Source organism: Gobio gobio (genome assembly GCF_949357685.1).
Source record: "Gobio gobio genome assembly, chromosome: 12".
NCBI classification, from domain to species: domain Eukaryota; kingdom Metazoa; phylum Chordata; class Actinopteri; order Cypriniformes; family Gobionidae; genus Gobio; species Gobio gobio.
In genome coordinates this window covers 7,869,549-7,895,981 of record NC_137105.1, presented here as the reverse complement: position 1 = coordinate 7,895,981, position 26,433 = coordinate 7,869,549, and the positions used below count along the sequence as shown (strand labels likewise).

The window sequence follows — 26,433 nt, the reverse complement described above, 5'->3', positions numbered from 1 at the left end:
GTGTGTGTGTGTGTGTGTGTGTGTGTGTGTGTGTGTGTGTGTGTGTGTGTGTGTGTGTGTGTGTGTGTGTGTGTGTGTGTGTGTGTGTGTGTGTGTGTGTGTGTGTGTGTGTGTGTGTGTGTGTGTGTGTGTGTGTGTGTGGGCATGTTTTCGTGAAATATCAGGACACAAATGTGTATAATGACATGGGTATGACATAGGTATTACAAAAAGAGGGTGAAATATGAGGACGTTCCCCATGTCCTCACTTTTCAAAATGCTTATAAATCACACAGAACAAGTTTTTTTTCACAGAAAGTGAACTGCACAGTCTCCTGTGAGGGTTAGGTTTAGGTTTAGGGGCAGTGTAAGGGGATAGAAAATACGGTTTGTACGGTATAAAAACCATTACGCCTATGGAATGTCTTCACATTTCACAAAAACAAACGTGTGTGTGTGTGTGTGTGTGTGTGTGTGTGTGTGTGTGTGTGTGTGTGTGTGTGTGTGTGTGTGTGTGTGTGTGTGTGTGTGTATGAGTGAGTGAACATGCTTGTTCCATATTGCATTTGTGCTCTAGTATTAGTACTTTATTTATGTATGAAAATCTTTCAGATTTATGCCAGTTTTGTTGATTTTATTTGCCAATTTCAATAAAAATACTCTCTGTTGCAGTCACACACATGTGTGTGTGTGTTTGTGTGTGTGTGTGTGTGTGTGTGTGTGTGTGTGTGTGTGTGTGTGTGTGTGTGTGTGTGTGTGTGTGTGTGTGTGTGTGTGTGTGTGTGTGTGTGTGTGTGTGTGTGTGTGTGTGTGTGTGTGTGTGTGTGTGTGTGTGTGTGTGTGTGTGTGTGTGTGTGTGTGTGTGTGTGTGTGTGTGTGTGTGTGTGTGTGTGTGTGTGTGTACGTGTGTGTGTATGAGATAGAAAGTTCGTTCTACTTTGTGTTTATGCTCTAGGACCAGACCTTGATATAAATGTAGAAATTTTCAGATTTATACTGGATTTAGTTAATTTTTTTTTACAAAAAAAGTGAAAAAAAAGGGTTTTTTTTACACTTTCCCATTCATTTTCAATGTGGGGTCAATCTGACTCCGAGGGACTTAAAAGGTAAAACATTTTTTACACACCTTTAGAACAACCAAATCAAGCCCAGATTTTTTGTGCATGTTTAGATCGATTATTTAGGAAAAGTCACAGAGTCTCATGGTCCTGAGATGAAGGGAACCCTTTTTAAAAATGGAGGAAAAGTCCAGTGGGGTCAGCTGGACCCCAAGGGACGATTAAGGGTTAAATATGTTCAGTGAATATACAATTTTAATTTTGAGTGAAGACCTTAAGCTATGATTAGTACAATGCATCTTTTTGAATGGCGATAATTATTTGGAAGTCATTTATTGGGCCAATATGTAATGATCAATTTGCAAAATGTTTCCCCCCAATTATTTTTTACAGTGTAGAGTAAGTTGTGAAATACAGAATATTATTTTGTTAAAATAGTCTTAAATAGTTACAGTAGACAAACTACAATAAGCATATTACAAATACCTGAGTAAAAGTGTTTTGCACATCTTTCTCTAAAAATAATTTCCTGAAATATGTTTCATATTGAATTTGTTTGTTTAAAAATTGATATAAAATGGACAGTCACTGAGAAATATATGTAAGGGTTTTTTTTTTTTTATCTTTTCTCATGTTATTTGAAGTGACCTTATAACACTGACCATGCAGTTTTCACACACTTTAGAATTTAATTAATAAGGATCCATGAGAGGGCCAAAGATCAACACTGGTGGACTCAGAAGGTCCCTGAATGCCAAGACATACAGCACTTGTATATGCAGGCACATACAAACAGATTTGTTTTACACTCCTCTGAGAAAGAAGGTTCAGATAAAATGCAATCTGTACCACTCAAAAAAATGAAACATCAAGAAATGCATTTTTATATAAAGTGTTTAATTATTACAACAGCATTGTTCTTGAAGAATTAGTCTGAAATACTCCTTTGGATAGAATGATTCTGAATGCATGTCTAAACCAGCTGTAAAAGAAGGCGTAGACTATAGGATTACATGTGGAATTGTAGTAGCCGACCCACAGGAACAAATCAAACAGCAGTGGAGGTACAGAATACCCAATTAAGGGATCAATAAGATTACAAAGAAAAAAAGGTGTCCAGAAAGTCAGGAACGCTCCCATGATGATGGCTAAAGTCTTAGTGGCTTTCCCCTCTTTTTTTAATTCAGAATTCACGCTCTGAATGGCCTGCACCTGCCTTTGAGCTGCGTGTAAGATCTTCAGGTACACACAAAGCATGACAAAAGCGGGTATATAAAAACAGATTAATGAGAATACAGTAGCTCCAGCTTTACTCTGAAACACAAAGCAGCCTCCATCACAATCAACGTACTCATAGTAAAAATCTTCAATGCCAAGGATATTCAGCTCCATGAAGATCATGCCAAAACCCAGAGCAGCTGAAACAGTCCAGCAGATAATAATCATAACTAGTGTGGCAAGTGACGTCATTTTACTGTGATATTGAAAGGGGTGACATATGGCATAATATCTGTCTAAAGAAATGATACAGAGGTTTAAAATTGATGCAGTGCACAAAGTCACATCAAGACTGCTGTGTATTTTACAGAACAAATCTCCCAGATACCAGCACGTCTCGATGGAGCGCAGCATGCTGGGAGGCATCACAACTCCTCCTACAAGCAGATCGGCCACGGCCAGCGACAGGATGAGGTAGTTAGTTGGTGTGTGAAGCTGCTTGAAATGAATGACAGTTATGATCACCAACAGGTTTCCTATGATTGTGACAATCGAAGAGACGCTGAAAAGGATGTAGAGTAATATCCGAGTTTCCAAAGGATAGACAAACTTCTGACAAGACGTGTTACTAAACTCATTACAAAGAAAAGGCTTTTCCAGGATTCCATTTTGGCTGATGTTGATTTCCGCATCCATTTACACAATTCGGATTCACCGATCTGTAATAAAGAAAAAAGTTAGCTGCTGACACTAGCAAACAATTAAGCTTATTGTATAGGTATTTCAAATATTACTGTTGTCCTATACTGTAATCATAATGACAGTATAGCTCTTAAATTGGTTTTCTAATTGCACATGAAATGAAATAAATTAAAAATGAAATTAGTTTAGACATATTCAAAAACAAGAGAAAATCGAAACTCAAAAAATCTAAATACATAGGTTTTGATGAAATAATGATCACAGATTACTTTATTTTAATCTGCAAAGTTCACTATAGCATGATTTTACCATCCAGATGCTTACCTCTTTTATTTCCAAGTGGCAAAGGCACACTATGGTGTCAGAGAGCCCAGATTTATTGAAAAGCAAACTCCCAATAGTACCTCCCTTTTGTCACCAAATGGGTTGCCTTTATCTCTATGATTGACAAAAGCTGTCAAAAAAATGCAGTGCTTTCTTTAATTAGCATTACATCTGTTGCTCAGTAAACATTTATTTTTACCAATAAATACAAATTAAATTTAATTATATTGCACTAAATTAGTGAAACTTAGGGCCAGAGCACAATTCCAAAAAAGCACTGATTGGAGTGGAAAGTTCTGCGCCTGATCTACTGACGACGCGCAAATTAAAGAACACAGACAGTGTTTTTTTTGGGCCTGGTAAATAGGCTAATGGTGCAAATACCAGAAAATGTACAAGCACAAACTTGCATGATTCATTTAAAAACTTTCCTCACATAATTTTTGCATGTCCATGCTTTTTTCACTGCGCGTCTTTAGTAAATCCTGACTGTAGTTTTCTAATGCCAAAAGAGGGTTTGCGCTGGAGCAAGCTGCTAGTAAATCTGACCCTTAAAGCTGCACTATGTAACATTTTTGCAGTAAAATATCCAAAAACCACTAGGCAAGTGTTTATAGGAAATATATTCAAAATATATTTTGTTCAGTTGAGTACTAACAATATCCCAAATGTTTCCAACTATTTGTAAATCATGAGAAAATTGCTATTTTAACCAAGGAACCGGGACGTGTGAGGCAGTCGCCTGTCAATTTTGTCATATCTGCGTTACCCTCGGTTTCTGGTTTTATTTTGCAGAAACGTTTTACTCTCACTGCGCACCAAGTGTCATAGCTCCTGCCAAGCAAACACACAGAATAACGTCATAACATCATTTTCAACACACTCAAATGTATCTAATATGATAATCAGAGCTGCGTTACCTCATACTCATGACCGGAAAAGCGGAAGTGGCGCCGACAACTGTGGGATAATAAAAGTCCTGCCGCTCTTCTCATTAACAATCGCTCCAGCGGCCTTGCTCCACTCCCACAACAATCGGCCCTGATCTGCTTCATACTACAGTAACGTTAATAATCGCATTCATGAACATGATTTCTGCCCGAGTCCTATCCCGATTCTTTTCAACCGGCTGTGAAGTGAAAACCACATGTCCCAAGATTAGCGTCATCAAACTACGCCTTTGTTTTGAATAGGCAACCTCTAATGGACGGAAAAGTTACATAGTGCACCTTTAAATGGATAGAATTCCAAAAATTCTGTCATCATTTACTCACCCTCATGTTGTTCCAATCTGTATGAGTTGATTTGTTCTGCTGAACACAAAGGAAGATATTTGGAAGAATGTTTGTAGCCAAGCAGATCTCTGCAGCCACTGACTACCGTAGTATTTTTTCCCACAATGGTATTCAATGGCTGCCGAGATCTGCTTGGTTACAAACATTCTTCCAAATATTTTCCTTTGTATTGAGCTGAACTAAGAAATGTATACAGGTTTGGAACAACTGCAACTGGAACAAGCGTGACTAAATGATGACAGATTTTTCATTTATGGGTGAACTATCCATTTTAAGGTGCTATTCTTAAAGAGCACCTATCATGGAATTTTGAAATTTACCTTTCATGTAGTGTGTAACATAGATCTAAGTGAACAAAAACATCCTGCATAGTTTGAAATATGACAGTGCACCGCATATAAAGTTATTTTCTTTCAAAAGTAAGAGACGACTCTGAGTCATTTTTAAGAATCGTTAGAAGACCGAAGCTTTTTCTCTGACTAGATGACGTCAACTTGTCAAGTTATTTGAATACGATACGCCCACTTATTGCGCTCCAAGACGCCAGTGAAAACTACAAAACATCATGGCCACGAGACCCTGTGTTCTGAAGTGCGACTCAAAAGCAAACTTTTTTCATCTGCCCAAGGATGAGCATTTGAAGACTAAGTGGTTTGAAGACAAACCATACATCGTCGCGATTGAGTGTTTATTAGTCGTCAAATGTATGTTTCGCGATCTCAGGAAGCTTTTATTATGGACTTCTATTATGGCACATGGTATCTTCTTCGTCTGTCTGTACATGGACTACATGTGCACAGAGCGCCCTCCGGCTGCCAGTATGAATTGAAAACAACACATAAGAGACTCAATCGCTCATGATTAGGCTATATCTGCGCATTTTGAGGAAGTATTGAATAAAAAATACTCCTCTGTTTAGAAATTTGACACAGACATATGAGAATCTATCAATATGTCTCCTCATCTGCACACTTTTGAACTAAAAGCCCTGAGGGATGTTGATTTGTCGCGAGTCTTCGTGAGGAGAATAGAGGAGTTTTTTTTATGAATGAGATCAGCTGAGGCTCATATTACAATCAAACGGTACAGACGCGGTTTTCATATTCATAACTCCTGACACATATTAACAAATTACTGTCACTATAAGACTTTGATGGGCGTTCTGTTTCCGAAAATATCTGCACAGACTATACCAATCACAACTGACTGGGTCATCGGACTAATCACCGCAGATTAGCGTCACGTAAAGGCGGGGTTTTGAAAAGTGTATCACTAAAGGAATAATTTGAGAATCGCTGTCAAAACAGGTAAAAATAAATGCAAATTATAAGAAAACTAAAGTCTTTTTTGTCATTGCATGCATGCAAAACTGTTGTTGGGTACTTCTAAAACAATATTTGGAACATTTGAAATGCCATGATAGGTGCTCTTTAAGGTGTTATTCTGTATTTTGACCACCAGATAGCTACAACATACATCATCACCATGTTGAAAAGCTTGAGAGGAAACCTTCACAAAGCTTGGTTTAACCTTCACTAGAAATTACCTAAGGAGCCCCTAAAGCAGGGGTCTCCAACCCTGCTCCTGGAGAGTTACCGTCCAGCAGAGTTTAGCTCCAACCCTAATCAAACACACCTGATGTGACACATCTTCAGGGTTACATGAAAATCACAGGCAGGTGTGTTGGACCATGGTTGGAACTAAAGTCAGCAGGAAGCTAGTTCTCCAGGAGCTGGGTTGGAGACACCTGCCCTAAAGGGACCTTAGCCAAAATAAAAAATTTACAGACTTCTGCAGGTACACAAGAAAAAGCGATAAAGAAAGCGAGAGTATGAATGTGCATGAATTAATAAAGAACTGTTTGCTCTAAATTTGGCTTTCGTTATGGCAGTATACCTCTTATATCTGCTTGAGTCCCCTGGTCCGCCCTCAACTGTTGGAGTGGAAATCAGGGCTCAAGCAGAGAAGGTAAGTCACTGCTGTTCCACAAGACCCACTCAGTGTGACTATTGGATAACGCTGAGAAAGCGTGCACTTTAGAGAAAAGGAACGCAGCGGAAGCCACATCCTGCCCATATGAAGGTGAAATGTGGAATTTACACATATGGACTAGCCCAGCAGGGTAGTACAACATATGGAAGTCTCTGGGGTGGTTCCAGCCTAGTTCTAGGGGGGAAAGAACACCAGCAGAGATGACAGAGCGGACTTTGTCAAAGACACAGGGTAGCCGTACCGTGGAAGAATACACATATGGGATCACCGCAGGGATCATGGACACCCAGCCTAACACAGGTTCCCAGTGCATAAAAGTGTAGGCCTGGCGTCAGACACTCTGCCACGTATGACTGCCGGGGGTGACGGAGGAACTCAACAGGGTTAGCCATTTCTGGGGAACTCTACTGGAGAAAAAGATGCACATATCCGGCCCAGCGGGCGGGAGTGGCATTGCAATTCGACACTTAGAATGGGTCCCTTGCACTACTGGCCACGATCGGGGCGAGTACACTGGAGGATACCAGCTCTACACGAAGGCTATAGAATCTAGCGAACATATTAGGTCGCCCAGCCCGCAGCTCTGCAAGTATCTGTCAGCGAGGCACCTTGAGTCAGCGCCTAAGAGGAAGCAACACTTCTGGTTGAGTGTGCTCGCAACCCGAACGGGCAAGGCACGTCTTGGGATTGATACGCCAAGACAATAGCATCCGCTAGTGGGCTAACCTCTGCTTGGAGACAGCCTTTCCCTTCTGCTGGCCTTGTGCAGGTCGTGCTTTCCTATGGACTCACCTTCAACTGCATTGTGATGTGCTTTGCACTTTGAGGGTGGAGGGAGACAGCCGTAGCTCCAACCCATCTTGCAGGAAAGAAAACATGACTCTCGTTTGGGGTAGCCCACCTAGAACCTTTGCGTCCCGTCCAGGGACCAGACATGGAGTTTCCAGAGGTCTGGACGCGGGTGCCATAGAGAGCCCAGTCTCTAAGAAAGCAGGTCCTTCCTCAGAGTAATGGGTCAGAAAGGAGCGTGAGTTCCGGGAATCAAGTCCGGTTGGGCCAGTAAGGCGCAACTAACAAGACCTACTCCTCGTCCTCCTGACTTTGCAGTGTCTGTGCAAGACGGCTCACTGGGGAAATGTATACTTGCATAGGCCCCGGGGCCAGCTTTGTGCCAGCCGGGAACTTTGGCTGTGAACTCTGAATCTGATTCAGCAAGAGCACACACGATTACAGTGGGAAGCTTAGCATCATCTTCATTTCCAGAGCATAACAGCCCTCTCTCTGATGCAGCGATCATCATCTGATCCTCTGCTGGAGACCTGAATGAAACACTGAGAAAGACCAGCAATCCCATCCGGAAGCTGCACAGCTTGTGATGCGCTAGAGGAGTGAGGGGCCCGATGAGGTTGGCTCGTCTCACTGCAATGCTCAGGTCACCCAGGCTTGTTAGCCGAAGTAGCCCTTCTCTGGTGGCCACCAGAGAGGAACTAGATTGGGGACTAGATAAAGGGCCTACCTCATTTAAAGTACTTGAGTCTCGACCGCGCATCTAGATTGCCGAATGACGCACTGGGTTGCCATGACAATGGAGCGTTGGATGCGCATACTGCATGCCAATGTTCATTGGCTCATTTAGTTTACACTCAAAGTAGATTGGTCTCCCAAAGCGATCCCCAATTCGTCAGGCAGTTCCGACGTACGCCAAATGTGACTGACTGAAAGGGAACTGGAGAGATATGCTCAATGTAGGTTCTAGTGATTATACAGGCAGTTGAGTTCTCAACCAATTGAAGTTTATGAAGAAGTTTGTGAGATAACCCAAATAGGATAGATTACAATAATCAATTTGTGAAGTGACTAGAGCATGTACAAAAATGGCTGTGGAATTGGGTGTGAAAAATGGACTGTAAAGTAATGTAGGTTCAAGGAAGAAGGAGGCGGGAACCGGCGAACAATACAACAAACTTTAATCAAATAAACAAACAAACAAAGTGAAAGAAAAAGCGGCAGCCCCTCACGGACGACTGCCGCGCACATACATAAACAAAACGTAAACAAAATACAAATCATAATCCAGGCCTGGTCCTCTCTCGTCCTTCACTGTCGTCGCTCCTCCTTTATACTCCCGTCACTCCTCCGTGAGACACGAGGCCGACGACACGCAGCTGGCGATCATCATCACTAATGACCGCGGCCTCGTCCCGTTCTCACGGTCCCTCAGCCTCGCTGCTCGACACATACCCCCAACGCCCTTCGCAGGCCGGGGGGTACTCCCGAGCAGTTGAATTTTGCCAAATTGGATTTAGTGCAGACAAGAAGAACCTCTGTTTTGTCAGTATTCAGCTTGAGAAAATTGCAAGTAAACCAGGATTTAATCTCTAGACAGTCCGAGAGAGAAGAAGAAAGAAGAGGGATGCATTTTATTATTTTGCCCTTGTCCCAGACATTTTAAAATAAGAAAACCCTTCATAAAATATAAATCATGCATTTTAATAACTAATTTAACAAATGGGTTAAATAATTATTTCCATTTCAGTATTTTCTGTGAAAATGAATTAAATGCAAATCTGTCCCATCATGACCCAGAATTTTGCCCCATAATGTTCAACAGGTTCAGGGAAGAGCTACAGATCAAATATGAGACATGTTTCTAATCACTTCTTCCCATCAAGTCAAGTCAAGTCAAGGTGAAGAAAACTAAGAAAAATTATGTATGCATGTAATGGATGCGTCTCAAGGCATAATGATACATGATGCACTTTGGCATTAGTTCATATTTGTCATGTAATGTTAAGCATTATATAGTCTACATTTAACCTGCATTAACCTGTTTTGATCTAGTGGCTCAGTGAGGGTGGAAAATCCCCTTTTTTATTTAAATGCAATGCAGTACCTAAATTCTGATGTCACATTACATTTTTTATTTTAAAAACTCCCAGACATTTGGCTGGTCAGGTTATAAATAATGCATGTGTGATCTGGTTATTTGGCATCATGGTTACTGTACAGAGCTGAAATTATTTCTATCTAGATAGCATAGACACAAAACATATCCATGATATTACTGTTTATTTACATTTATATATTATTTACAAAAATATTAATTTCTAATCACTTCTTCCCATCAAGTCAAGTTGTGAAGAATTAACTTGAAACATTTTGGCCAAAAGAATAATTCTCAGAGCTTTTCTAAACCATCTATAAAAGAATGCATACACAAAAGGGTTACACAGAGAATTCAAATATCCAATCCACAACAAAGCATCAAATACGGCCGGTGGTATTGTGTGATCAAGAAACGGATCTACTAGATTACAAAAGAAAAAGGGTGAGATGCTCACAAAAAATACCCCCATGATGATAGCCAGGGTTTTTGTGGCCTTCCCCTCAGTTTTGTTGATAGATATGCTGGTTTTCTTGCCCACGTGTGCTGAATGCTGAATAGATTTTGATTGTCTTCGTGCAACAAGGAGAATTTTTAGATATATGCTGACAGCAATTATTGTAGGCAGGCCAAAAGCAAGAAATGAGGAAATGGTGCTGGCTGTGCGGGTTTGGAAGATAATACATGCTCCCTTACAAGATACATTATCAAAATAAAACTCTTCTGCACCCAAAATGTTGAGTTCTAGAAATACCATAGCAAATCCAACAAAGGCTGCCAGACCCCAGCATAGGGAAATCATAATGAGGGAAATGGGTGGAGTGATTTTATTCCGGTACTGAAGCGGGTGACATACAGCATAATAGCGATCGATAGAGATGAAAGATATGTGCAAGAGAGATGTGATGCATAACATGATATCAACACTGCTGTGTATTTTACAGAACATGTCTCCCAAGTACCAGCAAGTCTCAACAGAGCGCAGCATGCTGGGAGGCATCACAAAGCCTCCGATTAGCAGGTCGGCCACTGCCAGCGACAGGATGAGGTAGTTTGTTGGCGTGTGCAGCTGCTTGAAATGAATGATGGCAATGATGACCAGCAGGTTTCCACATACTGTGGTAAGCGCTATGGCACTGAAGAACAAATAGAACAAAATCTGAATCTCAGACGGGTAGACAAATTTAACACACGAGTTGTTGAACGACTCATAGCAGAGAACAGGTCCACGGTCAATCCTAGTTTCAGGTCCATTTCCAGACATGGTCTGTTTAAAAAAACAAAAACAAAAAAACATGCATTTATTGAACTGTTCTTCTTATCATTATCATAACAGCAATGTGACTTTCCCCACTAATAAAATACCACTAATAATTATTACATTAGATTGCATAGCTATAACCACACAAAAACATTATCAGCCCTGCAGCTTTAACAGAAATAATACCATTAGACATTCTTTATTAGACATAATACCATTAGACACAGACCTTACCTGTCCATGCAAGGGCGAACGTGCAGAAAGCACATATTTATATCTCTCGCCCATCCTACATTGCATCACTACTGTCACTACATCCTTCACCTGTCAACAACAGAAAGCTTTTCCCGTGAGATTTCCCTCTATTTAGATACTGAGATAAATAAAACAATGAATGCTGTCTGTTAACCAGTCAGTGTCCACTTTGTTATTGCCTTTTTCACCTATAACATATTTTTGTAATCATATTAAATTAGGTAGCCTATCATTCAAAAGTGTAAACACTCTAAATTCATCCTGTAAAACCGTTTTAAAATTGGACATTGTGTTACAGTAACGTGTAGGTTTTTGAAAACGACGATGCCTGTTTAGTCATGTGATGCATATTGTACCAATACATATATCTATGTTTATACCGCCATTGTGCCAGAGTTATGTGCTATTCACTTTCACAAAGTTGCTAAAATATGTTACATTGCACACTTCATATCACAGTCCTGCAAGGATGACAGAAAATGTACTTGCATTTGCTGTCCAGCAGCAAAACACGAGTGATGTTGCGTTTTAGACCAAATGTTTGACCAAGTGCAACCTGGTGAACGGTGAGATATTTTGCTAAATAAAATGATCCTGCCAGAAGAATTGTATGATAACTTTATGATGTCTGTATCATCTCAGTGAGCTTTTATGAGTTTTTACATATGCGTAGTAGGTTGAATTTGGCGTGTCCTGACGTTTCAGTGGATGAGAAACCGAGATGGCATACAAGGAGATTGAACTACTGACAGGGTGGTGTAAAAAGCGTAACCTGGTTCTTAATACCAAAAAGACAAAATAACTCATAGTTGACTTTTGTAAACCAAACCACCCTGGTCACTCACCCTTTATCATTAATGGGGAGTCAGTTGAGAGGGTGACCAACTTTAAATTCCTGGGTCTCACTGTGTCGGAGGATATGTCCTGGTGCAGTAACATCACTTCAGCTGTAGGGAAGGCCCAGCAGCGGCTCTTTTACCTGAGGAAGCTGAAAAGAGAGAAACTCCCCCAGAGGCTCATGATACATTTCTACGACTGCAATTCAAAGTGTGCTGACTTATGGGCTGCTAGTGTGGTTCTCTAGCTGCACTATAGCTGAACAGCAGAGGATTCAAGGTGGTGAAAACTACTGGCAATATCATCGGGAATGTCCTCCCGGAGATTTCAACTGTGTACACCTCTCGCTGTCTGTGTAGAACACACAACATTAGAGAGACCGTTCCATCCAGCACACAGCTTGTTCCACCTGCTACCATCGGGCAGGAGGTAAAGGTCTCTTCAAGCCAGGACTACCAGAATGGCCAACAGGCCAACAGTTAGACTGCTGAATAAGCACCTTTCCCCTCTCCCCCCTCCACTCACTTAATCCATCTAATATGCATATTATCCACCAATTGCACTGATAACTGAACTTGCATTGCGGCAACACACATAATTGCACTAATTTTTCCTGGTTACTAGAGATTCTTCACCTCATATACCCTATTCCTCTGTCTGCTATATGTCGTTTGCCCTGTTTATAAAATCTGCTATTGTTGATCTCTTGCATTCTCTGCATTCTTCATTCATAATATGAACAATAATTTATCATGCATTTGTATTTATCTTTGCTATTTTCAGATGTATTTTATGTATACGTGTATTGTTTTGCCCTTGTCCCAGTATTTGTTGTGTGAGAAAGGCCCTTTCTCAACAAAAGTGAAATGAATAAGAGTAAAGGAACTAAAGACTAAAGGAAATGCACATTCAAGAGGGCGCATCTCATACAAACATTTCAGCTGTGCTGCTATTCTGGATTGCAGAAGAATATTATGCTGGAGAAGAATCAGTGACTTGAAAAAACTAATCTGAATACTTCTAATTACGTTCTTGCGTAATGTATTACCCACATTACTGGTGTTCTTCTGTAAATTTTAAATATAAATATGTTTCATACGAAAGTGTTTCATTAGAACAGTAGTGAACAACTACAAGATGCCACAAAAAAATCCTCCAGTGAGACATCATACCTGTGCCTCTAGAGAAATTCTGTGGAAATAACTAGGTTAGTTTTATGTTTTCTTCATCTAAAAAAATGTGCGAGCAGAGGGACTTATTAAATGTGTTAAACATGTTTGCAATATGTTCTGTTGGCACATTCACACCTTTCCTCATTAAACTACAAAAGAATCGCACTTTATTCTGATTGATCCCTACAGGAGTGAAAACATTCACCTGCAGCTCAGAGCGTCTGGAGTTGCATCATTGTGATTGTGCTAATTAGATAATACAGTCAACAAACAACCAAGATGTCTACTGAAGCTGAGAAAAGTTAAAACAAACTAAATTAACATACGAATGAACAATTCAATAGAAAATGGGAAAGCCTTTTAATAAGGTGTTCCTGTTGTGTTTTTGTATAAAACATTTGTGTGTAGAATTGAACATAATCGTCAGGGCAAGAATTAGGCCATAGGGTTACATTCATAAACAAGATTTTAAAAATAGTCTTCTGCTCTGCTCCAAAACCTAGTGAGGAAACTTTATTCTTTTTTATATACGTTGTTTAGTGTTGAATGAGTAATGGGCACTTTCACTTCATCCAACATATTTAATATATTTTACAGAGCCTATCGCAGTGCATTATGGTATTGTACATTATCTCAATAAATCTTACATTTGTATCTTTGAGGTCCATGTTGAGTGCTTCAGCAAAATATGAAGAATAAGAGACCTTTCAAAAACATTTAAAAATCCTACAAGTGCCAATTTTCTGAATGGTGTTGTATGCACCAAGATAAAGAATTATTAAAGGGATAGTTCACCCAAAAATGAAAATTAGCCCATGATTTACTCACCCTCAAGCCATCCTATGTGTATGTGACACTCTTCTTTCAGACAAATAAAATCTGAGTTATATTAAAAATATCCTGGCTCTTCCAAACTTTAAAATGACAGTGACTGTTGGGTCACTAATGGAAAAAGTGTAGTGCCTCTCGCAAGTTTAAAATGCTTACGCTACGTCTGACGATGGTACTGGTAGCGTAAGCATTTTAAACTGCGAGAGGCACTACACTTTTTCCATAAATTGATAATTTATAATCTATATCTATAATCTAGATAATTTACTTTTAAGTTTTAAGTTTTAAATATGGATATTTTTCTTACACAAACGCATCGCTTTGCTTCAGAAGGCCTTTATTAACCCCCTGGAGCTGTGTGGAGCAGTTATATGATGGATAGATGCACTTTTATGGACTTAAAAAATAACACAACCATTCACTGCCATTAAAAAGCTGGAAAGAGCCATGACATTTTTGATATTATAAATCCAATTTTATTCGTCTGAAAGAAGAATATCACATACACCTATGACTTGAGGGTGAGTAAATCATGGGATAATTTTAATTTTTGAGTGAATTAACCCTTTAAGATAAAAATAATGCATGGTGTATTTTAAGTGCTTAGCTGTTATTTGCTGTCTCGTCATGTAGGAGGGTCAGAGAAGATGATAAAGAGTATTTAAGGTCCTCTTCTCTCACTGTGAAACTACCGCTCATCCAACTAAGATCTTGTTTTCTGAGACAGGCAGGATGGATTTATCTTCACAAGAATACGATCCCACTGAGTTTTGTTTTCCTGCAGTGAACAACTCTTGTCTCAAAGGCACACACCTTGTGTCCACTCAGACTGTGTTGTATCTCATATTGGTGTCGGCGATGACTGTGACTATTCTAGGAAATTCGGTGGTCATCATCTCCATAGCGCACTTCAAACAGCTCCAGACTCCCACTAACATCCTGGTGATGTCTCTGGCTTTTGCGGACCTGCTGCTTGGACTGGTGGTCATGCCTTTCAGTATGATCCGTTCTGTCAATGGCTGCTGGTATTATGGAGATGCCTTCTGTTTGCTCCACTCCACTTTTGACTTATTTCTCACATCTGTGTCTATTTTTCATCTTATTTTTATTGCTATTGATCGACATCAGGCTGTGTGTTATCCACTTCAATACCCTTCAAGAATAACCATACCTGTTGCATGGGTCATGGTGCTGATAAGCTGGAGCATGGCTGCGTTATATTCATATGGTTTAGTGTACTCAAAAGCTAATGTGGAAGGACTGGAGGAATTTATTGAATCTATATACTGTATGGGAAGTTGCACTCTGCTTTTCAATGCATTGTGGGGGGCTTTAGACACATTAATAGGTTTTTTCTTGCCTTGTTCTGTCATGGTTGGACTGTATGCAAGAATTTTTGTGATTGCAAAAAGGCATGCTAGAAAACTTGACGATGCAAACCAGCACGAAAAGGAGAATGTGTTTAAAAGCTCTCGGCGATCTGAGCGCAAAGCAGCAAAAACACTTGGTGTGGTCGTGGGTGCCTTTATAATTTGCTGGCTGCCGTTTTTTATTAACTCTGTGATTGATCCCTTCATCAACTTTTCCACCCCAGTTGCACTTTTTGAAGTGTTTGTCTGGTTAGGCTACATTAACTCAACCATAAACCCCATCATATATGGACTTTTCTATCCATGGTTTAGAAAAACCCTTTCTCTCATTTTAACAATGAGAATATTTGAACCAAACTCGTCTGATATCAATGTTTTCACTGTTTGATTCCATTTCTGATCTCACTGTGCAGCACACTGTTGATTAATTTTATCCTTTTGCATGTCACATAAAGAACAGTGTAAAATCGAATTTATCTGTATTAAATGAAAAGGTGATCTAAACGGTGCATTACTGTGCATTATGCATAACATTAAATACACATTGCATCCCGAAAGATGAAAAACATTTCAAACTTTTTTAAAATGTGGGTTTCTCTGGCTTCCCCATCTCCTCATTGCCCCCCACAATGCATGTGAACAGTTTTCAGTTCACATTCAAAAGTGGTATGCTTCTGTGAAGCTTAGGGCATATTTCTTCAGTAGGTTTAACTATCTATAAAAGCCTTCCACGAGAAAGGTATCCCTTAGCGTATTTATTCAGCTCAATGACATTCGCTCTGCTGGCCAGAAATACATGATTTTCTTGTTGCCATAGTTTAAATTAGATTATACAGCTGAAGAAGGATTGTATATGAATTGCGTCCAAGACGTCTTGATGGCAAGAGCAAGAACATAAAGCTCTTTTACCTTCCTGTGCAGTTAACACGTGATGTCTACTTAAAATGGGATGAAATGCTATGATTTGTGGCCCTGCATTTTAATTCATAGGATTTATTTGTCTTTTTGGGAGGCCACTAAACAGATCAGTACCATAATCAATTATATGGGAACAAATAGATGGAATTTTAGCTTTCCAATGGGATAAAATGGCATAGCTTTCATTTATACTGTCATTTACACTTTATTTTAAGCCATGGTTTTTATAGTTAAAATCTTTAAGTAATATTTCCACTACTTGAAGTAAAATACATTTAACTGTAAAAAAATATAAAAAATGTTAACTTATTTGTAATAAAAATTAAGGAAAATATAGACATTTGAAGAAATTGACAAATCTGTTTTTTTATGGAATATTGCAGTATTTATTATAATTAATTTATCTGTACACATATTTTTTTTATTCCAATGCCCTCATAATCTTTAATAATAATAAATAAATAAATAAATAAAAACTTCCCCTCCCTCTGGCAGTGACATCTCTTCTCTTCCATATCACGCTGTAGCCCAAGACTGGTTGGCTACTGAAGCTATAGAGCTCCGGAGGTCACATGACCCATTCTGTTTATGACACCATTTTGGCAGGAAAGAACAGTCGGCGCCAGCATGAGTTTCAAGGCAACGGAGTTCACTGCGCACTTTAATTCAAAAGACATAGACTTTTACATAGCAAAACTTAATAGATTAAACATAACAGATCCCTATAATGTCCCCGGGGTGCTTTTCACATGTATCGATAAAGGAACGGATAGCTTTCCTGTCAGGACACCTGTTGCACCAGCTGTGCACAAGTTACAACTAGCCTATTTTGACGTAAATGGGCACTAAGTTACAACTTATGCACTCCTAAATATTTTTGCGTGGCACCATTAAACTTAGTTGAAGCCTAAATCTACGTATAAACTAAATATTTACGGAGGCCTCCAATCAGGAGTAACATTAACTGATAGAATAGCAGGCAGACTGAACTGCATCAATAAGCTCTTGTTTTACATTACAGACTTCGAGTGCGTCTCAATCAGCTCCCTAGTTCAGTAGTCAGGGCACTGATCAGGGAGTCAGCCCATTGACTTGTGCCCTGAATTCTGAACCAGGGAGCAGATTGAGACGCACCCTTCAATTCTTTACACGTATATGATAATGCTGACATACAGGCCAAAATGCGCTTACATTTTAAGAGAGAAAACATGTGAATGGATTAACATTATACGTTAGCGGTTAACACGAACCCGTCCAAAACAGCGCCGCTGTGTGCATCTGTTCCATAGGTCCATGTTGTGCTTGTGCATGTCAAATAAAATCAGTCATAATCAATAAATGTAATTTCTTATTTTTGTTTCAGTATTTATTAATTTAGTTTCAAATAGCCTTTCTTGATGTTATTTATATATAAAAGCACTTATGTTATTCACGATTAAGTATCGCATTTAATGGGAACTTATTTTTGTCATTAGGTACGTGAGGCAAAAGTAGTTAAGAATGAAGAATAAACTGAAATTCACGCCATTTCAAAAACTTTGATAAAATGATTTCCCATTTGCTTTCCCTCGCCTGTTCTGGCATCCTAGTGCACATCAACTGTCCATTATCATGTTGAAATAGTAAGGTTTAAACAGTCTGGTTTTAAATTATTTTATAGATACCAATGCAACAGCCGCTCTAGCGCCCCCTGGTTGCCTGCCAAAATGTCGGAGTTTAGGCTGCGTGACATCCACGCAGCTGACTCGTTGCCTCGCTGCCTTATCAGACAATGGCTTGTAAGGCAGAATTTGTGCATGAAGGCACCTCACAAAACTAATCTTAAAGTACATTTACACAAACTAACCAGCAAACGCAACTTCCGGACGCCATCTTTTCCCCCCAGCTCAACTGTCACAGAATGGAACGCAGAGGATTGTGGGATATCAAAGGCAGCGAAGGATACATATATGCTGCCTTCAAAAATCGATCAGATGAAGGTATCTCAGGAGACAGGAAGTGAAGCTAACATTAAATCCTGAAGTGCCTTGATGCCTTCCTACCTTGAAATGTGTCCTCCGAAGGCAGCATTTTCCAGGTTTTGGAGGCAGCCTATGTATTCGGACATTCTTCTCTGTTGGTGTAGGCTACTGTTTTTCACATGCTATATAGTAGGGAAGTGTTCAGTCCCTCCAGTTGTTCGCGATTCCGCGATCGCTGAATACAACTCAAAACCGACTAAATCTTGCATTTTTTTGCGATCCTGCATAATTCGTAATTTCAGGTCTCAACTCTGGCTGCGTGCTCTGCCTGCGCCAGCCCGAGCCACCCTGGTAATCTGTTCAGCCTGTTCCGCCCAGGCTGCCTGCTCTGCCTGAGTCTCCAGCCCCTCTTCCGCTCCACGGGCCTGGCCCTCCATCCCGCCCCCTGGTTCCACCTCCGCTCCACCTCCTGGACAGTTTAGGAGCGTCTGGAAGCAGCTCCTTTGGGGGGGGGGGGGGGGGGGGCTATGTCACAATCACCAGTGAGAGTGCCCCTGATTACCACCTGAGGGCACTCCACCCCGGACTGTCACTCCATCAAGGACTACATCTGCCATAATCCTTTTCCCGGACTCATCAGCACTCATTGATTACATCCACCTGCACCCCATTACCTTGTTAGCTCACACTTTATAAGCCTGGTCATGTCTCTCATTGATTGCGAAGTCTTGTTTAGTGTTACACTGCATTTCTGAGCGGTTTCCCTGGTTTCATGTCTGTCAGTTTTTGGATTTCTTGCCTGTTTCCCGGATTACCCTTTTGCCTCTGTCCCCTGCTTTGATTGTTTGTTTGGACTGCCTACCTGTGTTTTGACCTTGCCTGTATTGCTGACTACGATTGTGGAGTACCCTTTCTTTAAAACTGCATTTGAATCCTAAGCCTTCTATCTCAGAGCAGTTCAGTTACAGTTCTATTGTCATGTATAACTATTGTGCATCTAACATAATACATAATATGGTAAATGTATTATCCTAATTATTAAAAAAGCATTGCAAACTTTTCGCACATTTCTGGAAATTACCACCACAAAATCAGTCATTTTGATCGCAAAAATATCGCAAAATCCTGGAGGGACTGAGTATTCAATTTCGGACACAGCATAGGTTGCTGCTGGAAGAGGTGTTAGTGAGGCCAGGAAAGGGTGCTCACCCTGCGGTCTGTGTGGGTCCTAACGCCCCAGTATAATGCTGGGGACAATATACCGTAACAAGCAAGGTCCTTTTCATGAGACATTATGACACTACCTCAGTGGCAAAAAAGTAACACTGATTAAAACCATACGTATATATGTATAAATATGACAAATTAATAATACACAAACAGAAAATTCAAATAATGTCATGTCAGTCTGTATAGCCTATGTATTTTTAACTCTTCATTTTTAATTGTCATTGATTGTCATTTGTTGCTCTGCTGATGTGGGAGGGTCAGAGAAGAGCATGAAGAGTATTTAAAGGCCTAACTAGACTAAATACAACACCATTTTATAGGTTCTTGTTTTCTGAGACAGGCAGGATGGATTTATCTTCACAAGAAGAGTTTTGTTTTCCTGCAGTGAACAACTCTTGTCTTAAAGGCACACACCTTGTGTCCACTCAGACTGTGTTTTATCTCATATTGGTGTCGGCGATTACTGTGACTATTCTAGGAAATTTGGTGGTCATCATCTCCATAGCGCACTTCAAACAGCTCCAGACTCCCACTAACATCCTGGTGATGTCTCTGGCTTTTGCGGACTTGCTGCTTGGACTGGTGGTCATGCCTTTCAGTATGATCCGTTCTGTCAATGGCTGCTGGTACTATGGAGATGCCTTCTGTTTGCTCCACTCCACTTTTGACTTATTTCTCACATTTGTGTCTATTTTGCACCTTGTTTGTATTGCTATTGATCGACATCAGGCTGTGTGTTATCCACTTCAATACCCTTCAAGAATAACCATACCTGTTGCATGGGTCATGGTGCTGATAAGCTGGTGCATGGTTGCTATATATTCATATGGTTTAGTGTACTCAAAAGCTAATGTGGAAGGACTGGAGGAATTTATTAAATCAAGATACTGTATGGGAAGTTGCACTCTGCTTTTCAATGCATTGTGGTCAGTTTTAGACACATTAATAATTTTTTTCTTGCCTTGTTCTGTCATGGTTGGACTGTATGTGAGGATTTTTGTAGTTGCAAAAAAACATGTAAGAATAATTGGTGAGGCAAACCAGCATGAAAAGGAGAATGTGTTTAAAAGCTCTCGACGATCTGAGCGTAAAGCAGCAAAAACTCTTGGTGTGGTCGTAGGTGCTTTTATTATTTGCTGGCTGCCATTTTTTATTAACTCTGTGATTGATCCCTACATCAACTTTTCCACCCCAGGTGTTCTTTTTGAAGTGTTTTTTTGGTTAGGCTACATTAACTCAACCATAAACCCCATCATATATGGCTTTTTCTATCCATGGTTTAGAAAAACCCTTTCTCTCATTATATCAATGACAATATTTGACCCAAACTCGTCTGACATCACTGTTTTCACTGTTTGACTTCATTTCATTGCGATCTGACCTCACATAAATAAAGAACATTGTAAAATCCCATGTGTTTATCTGTGAAAAAGATCAAAAGATCAGTGGCCTATATAAAAAATTGACTTTTTCAATGTTTTGAAGAAAAAAAGCAGTCCATCTTAGTTCAGTTGTGAAGTTGTGAAGCAGACATGACTGTATTTTAAACATAAACATACATAAATACCATGTCCAAAAACTCACTCATTTAGTAAGCCCACTCATTTAGTAGGCCTATATGACAAAAAAAGAAAGAATCCTCTACACTTATTAACAGTATTTGCATTGAGTGCTGCAGTAATGATGTATTTTTGTAGGCCAACCCAGAAGTTAATATCACCCTGGTTCCCTCGACAAAAACTCAATTGGATTTTTTCCATTGGCTATTGAATTATTGCCCACAATAAGCTCTGTGGCTAACAAAAAAAAAGTTTGTTCATCATGATAATCTTCACAAATGAACCTGACTGTTATCCATTTTCAAGTGTAAAGCCAGTCGGCAGAAGTTAAAACCTAAACTACACCATGGTCGCATGACCACCAGCTTCCGAGAACTCTTTCAGTCTTTGTTTAAAAATATTTTCTCTGACATTTAGAGTTATAATAGTTTGCAAGAGCATGATTATAAACACATCTCGATATATTATATACTTCTCAGAAATATGCTTAAAATTGTACTTTAGGGTACTTGACTTATACAGACAGAAATGTCTAAGTACATTTGGCCTATACTTGTACACAGTCTTTTGATCGAGATATACTTAAAGGTATAATTAATTATTGTATGTATACTTGGCTTGTAGTTGTTTACTTTTTTAATTGAGTATCCTAATAAATACTTTTTCACATAGTTTTACGTCTTATAAACTTGCATTAAAATTGCATAAAATATTGATTTATAAAGAAAACAGATATGTTCCTAATTATAGAGTTTCTGAATGTTTGTGTAGGCTAGTTCACTTGTAATGTACATAGGAATTTACTTCAAATCTACTTAACTCTTTCCCCGCCGTTGACTGAATTTTCCTGCTATCAATGTTTTTACTGTTATACGTAGGGAGTGCTCTTATGCATCTTCTGAAACAGCACAGAATCTCCGGATCAAAACACAGGAAAGAAGAAGAAGCAGAAACAAATTATATAACATTGCTTATGCAAATGTAAAATAATGCGATCAACAAACATTAAATAGCATATAAACTGCCTAACGTTACAGAATGAAATACCAAACCCATGAAGAGGAAACAACTGTGAAGCTTTGGGTGTGTTGATGAACTCGATGTTCTCCTTCTGTGTTTTGATCATCATTCTGAATCCTATCCGGACATAGTCTTTGACAAAGATTTGATTTTCTCAGCTTTTTGTTTAAAATGCTTACCTATATTCAAGTGTTGGTAAAAAAAAAAGGATGCACGGAGCTAGATTTTACTTTTTTTTTTATGGAGTTACAGTTAAAGTTAAATGTATATATTAAGTATAAAAAATGAATACCTAAATAGGAACATAGTAGTATACTTAAGTATAAGTGCAATATATAATAATATATAATTAGTAAACTATACGTATGATGTTGTGTTAACTTAAAGAAAACGTACAAGTATACTTGCGGTATAAAACTACTAAACTAGTAGTTTACTGAGAGTACACTTCAAAGTGTACTTTCATAAGCTAAAAAAAATGTACTACAAGTATTAAAATAGTAAACTACTAGTATACTTATAAGGTCACTTGTAGTACAGATGCAGTATAAATGAGAAATATATTTGTGAACTAGTTGTGCACTTAAAGTTTACAACTGTTACACTTATAGTACACTTAAACATTTACTTTTATATACTAAAAGTGGGGTAATTTAGTCTCAAGCAGTATGAAATAGTACACTTACAAGTTTGCTACTAGTGCATTGATATTAGTATACTTACAACATAAAGTATACTTAAAAATATATCTAAACATTACTTATGTATACTTCATAAAATGAACTTGAAATATACTTATTTTTCATATGGGAAACTCTGGCGTGGCAGCCATGAAGTGATGAGACGAGACTCTGGCGTGGCAGCCATGACGTGATGAGACGAGACTCTGGCGTGGCAGCCATGACGTGATGAGACGAGACTCTGGCGTGGCAGCCATGACGTGACAAGACTCAGGTGTGGCAGCCATGACATGATGAGACTCTGGCCACGAGGTGACAAACGAGACTCTGGCATGGCATCCGTGACAAGACGAGACTCTGGCGTGGCAGCCATGATGTGATGAGACGAGACTCTGGCGTGGCAGCCATGACGTGATGAGACGAGACTCTGGCATGGCGGCCATGATGTGATGAGACTCTGGTGTGGCAGCCATGGCGTGATGAGACTCTGGCCACGAGGTGACAAACGAGACTCTGGCATGGCATCCGTGACAAGACGAGACTCTGGCGTGGCGGCCATGACGTGGCGAGACTCAGGTGTGACAGCCATGACATGATGAGACTCTGGCTACGAGGTGACAAACGAGACTCTGGCATGGCATCCATGACAAGACAAGACTCTGGCGTGGCAGCCATGACGTGATGAGAAGAGACTCTGGCATGGCATCCGTGACAAGACGAGACTCTGGCGTGGCAGCCATGATGTGATGAGACAAGACTCTGGTGTGGCACCCATGGCGTGACGAGACTCTGGCGTGGCGGCCATTACATTGCGAGACTCTGGTGTGGCAGCCATGACATCATGAGACTCTGGCCACGAGGTGACAAACGAGACTCTGGCATGGCATCCGTGACAAGACGAGACTCTGGTGTGGCGGCCGTGACGTGATGTGACAAGACTCTGGCGTGGGGCAGCCATGACGTGATGAGACTCAGGTGTAGCAGCCATGACATGATGAGACTCTGGCCACGAGGTGACAAACGAGACTCTGGCTTGGCGGCCATGATGTGATGAGACGAGACTCTGGTGTGGGGCAGCCATGACTTGATGAGACGAGACTCTGGCGTGGCGACCATGACGTGGCAAGACTCAGGTGTAGCAGCCATGACATGATGAGACTCTGGCCACAAGGTGACAAACGAGACTCTGGCTTGGCGGCCATGATGTGATGAGACGAGACTCTGGTGTGGGGTAGCCATGACTTGATGAGACGAGACTCTGGCGTGGCAGCCATGACGTGGCAAGACTCTGGTGTGGCAGCCATGGCGTGATGAGACTCTGGCGTGGCGGCCGTGACGTAATGTGACAAGACTCTGGCGTGGGGCAGCCATGACTTGATGAGACGAGACTCTGGCGTGGCGACCATGACGTGACAAGACTCAGGTGTAGCAGCCATGACATGATGAGACTCTGGCCACGAGGTGACAAACGAGACTCTGGCTTGGCGGCCATGATGTGATGAGACGAGACTCTGGTGTGGGGCAGCCATGACTTGATGAGACGAGACTCTGGCGTGGCGGCCATGACGTGGCAAGACTCTGGTGTGGCAGCCATGGCGTGACGAGACTCTGGCGTGGTGGCCGTGACGTGATGTGACAAGACTCTGGTGTGGCAGCCATGACATGATGAGACTCTGGCCACGAGGTGACAAACGAGACTCTGGCATGGCATCCGTGACAAGACGAGACTCTGCCGTGGCGGCCGTGACGTGATGAGACGAGACTCTGCCGTGGCGGCCGTGACGTGATGTGACAAGACTCTGGTGTGGGGCAGCCATGACTTGATGAGACGAGACTCTGGCGTGGCAGCCATGACGTGGCAAGACTCTGGTGTGGCAGCCATGGCGTGACGAGACTCTGGCATGGCGGTCGTGACGTGATGTGACAAGATTCTGGCATGGGGCAGCCATGAAGTGATGAGACGAGACTCTGGCTTGGCGGTCATGGCGTGATGAGATGAGACTCTGGTGTGGCAGCTATGGCGTGATGAGACGAGACTCTGGCGTGGCGGCCGTGACGTGATGAGACGAGATTCTGGCATGGCAGCCATGACGTGGCGAGACTCTGGCATGCCGGCCATGACGTGACAAGACTCTGGCCTAGCGGCCATGATGTGGCAAGACGAGGCTCTGGCGTGGCGGGCAAGACGTGATCAGACTAGACTGTGGTGTGGTGGCCATGATGTAACGAGACACTGGCGTGGATTATTTTTATATTTCTATGATTGGATATTTGAGTAAGTTGAAACCCAATAATTATTTTTAAAAGCGTAATCCAGCAATTTCTCTCAACAAAAAAACAATGAATCCTGGGGTAAAAGGCCACACAGATCCATCTGTTGTATCCTTCATTTCTCGGGAAACGAAGGCTGCATTTGAAGGAGTCTTCAAATTGAGACTGCCTTTGTCACGCAACTGTGACGCAATCGGCCTTCGAAGGCCAGCCTCTGAATCGGGAGGCAGCATCGGGGAATCGTGACAACGTGACCTATTTGCTGCCATATTTGAAAATATTTTTCGGATTTGCCATGAGATAAACTGTATAGCTTTCATTTCTCCTGTCATTTACACAATTATATTTGAAATATGTATTTTTTTATGTGCCAAGATGAATGATTATTGAGTAATGGACAAAACAGTGACATTTAAATAATGTAATTTCAGTCTATATTTTTTTAATCTCAATTTTTAATGAGTGCTTGATTGTCATTTGTTGTTCTGCTGATGTGGGAGGGTCAGAGAAGAGCATGAAGAGTATTTAAAGGCCTAACTAGACTAAATACAACACCATTTTATAGGTTCTTGGTTTCTGAGACAGGCAGGATGGATTTATCTTCACAAGAATACGATCCCACTGAGTTTTGTTTTCCTGCAGTGAACAACTCTTGTCTCAAAGGCACACACCTTGTGTCCACTCAGACTGTGTTGTATCTCATATTGGTGTCGGCGATGACTGTGACTATTCTAGGAAATTCGGTGGTCATCATCTCCATAGCGCACTTCAAACAGCTCCAGACTCCCACTAACATCCTGGTGATGTCTCTGGCTTTTGCGGACTTTCTGCTTGGACTGGTGGTCATGCCTTTCAGTATGATCCGTTCTGTCAATGGCTGCTGGTACTACGGAGATGCCTTCTGTTTGCTCCACTCCAGTTTCGACTTATTTCTCACATCTGTGTCTATTTTTCATCTTATTTTTATTGCTATTGATCGACATCAGGCTGTGTGTTATCCACTTCAATACCCATCAAGAATAACCATACCTGTTGCATGGGTCATGGTGCTGATAAGCTGGAGCATGGCTGCGTTATATTCATATGGTTTAGTGTACTCAAAAGCTAATGTGGAAGGACTGGAGGAATTTATTGAATCCATATACTGTATGGGAAGTTGCACTCTGGTTTTCAATGCATTGTGGTCCGTTTTGGACACGATAATAACTTTTTTCTTGCCTTGTTCTGTCATGATTGGACTGTATGCAAGAATTTTTGTAATTGCAAGAAAGCACATTAGAACAATCGGTGAGGTAAACCAGCATGAAAATGAGAGCACGTTTAAGAGCTCTAGACGATCTGAGCGCAAAGCAGCAAAAACTCTCGGTATTGTAGTGGGTGCTTTTATCCTTTGCTGGCTGCCATTTTTTATTAACTCTGTGATGGATCCCTACATCAACTTTTCCACCCCAGTTGCTCTTTTTGAAGCGTTTGTCTGGTTAGGTTACATTAACTCAACCATGAACCCAATCATATATGGACTTTTCTATCCATGGTTTAGAAAAACCCTTTCTCTCATTATAACAATGAAAATATTTGAACCAAACTCGTCTGATATCAATGTTTTTACTGTTTGA

The 26,433-nt window shown here is 40.7% G+C and overlaps 4 protein-coding genes across 4 annotated transcripts; 2 read left to right on the top strand and 2 right to left on the bottom strand.

Annotated features, from left to right (window-relative positions):
• Nucleotides 1-1,940: 1,940 nt before the first annotated feature.
• LOC307134894 (trace amine-associated receptor 1-like) lies at nt 1,941-2,951 on the bottom strand (the record flags this gene model as incomplete). The annotated part of the gene is made up of 2 exons (XM_079830975.1): nt 1,941-2,551; nt 2,624-2,951. 2 exons carry the CDS (start codon nt 2,949-2,951, stop codon nt 1,941-1,943), a joined length of 939 nt encoding a protein of 312 aa, XP_079687101.1.
• A 6,724-nt stretch (nt 2,952-9,675) lies between these two features.
• Nucleotides 9,676-10,716, bottom strand: taar10 (trace amine-associated receptor 10; the record flags this gene model as incomplete). The annotated part of the gene is made up of 1 exon (XM_079832218.1): nt 9,676-10,716. The coding sequence occupies one exon, from the start codon at nt 10,714-10,716 to the stop codon at nt 9,676-9,678; it is 1,041 nt and encodes a 346-aa protein (XP_079688344.1).
• A 3,824-nt stretch (nt 10,717-14,540) lies between these two features.
• LOC307134893 (trace amine-associated receptor 13c) lies at nt 14,541-15,566 on the top strand (the record flags this gene model as incomplete). The annotated part of the gene is made up of 1 exon (XM_079830974.1): nt 14,541-15,566. The coding sequence occupies one exon, from the start codon at nt 14,541-14,543 to the stop codon at nt 15,564-15,566; it is 1,026 nt and encodes a 341-aa protein (XP_079687100.1).
• A 4,066-nt stretch (nt 15,567-19,632) lies between these two features.
• On the top strand, nt 19,633-26,433 carry LOC307135644 (trace amine-associated receptor 13c-like; the record flags this gene model as incomplete). Its single annotated transcript, XM_079832217.1, has 2 exons — nt 19,633-19,913; nt 25,674-26,433. The coding sequence occupies 2 exons, from the start codon at nt 19,633-19,635 to the stop codon at nt 26,431-26,433; spliced, it is 1,041 nt and encodes a 346-aa protein (XP_079688343.1).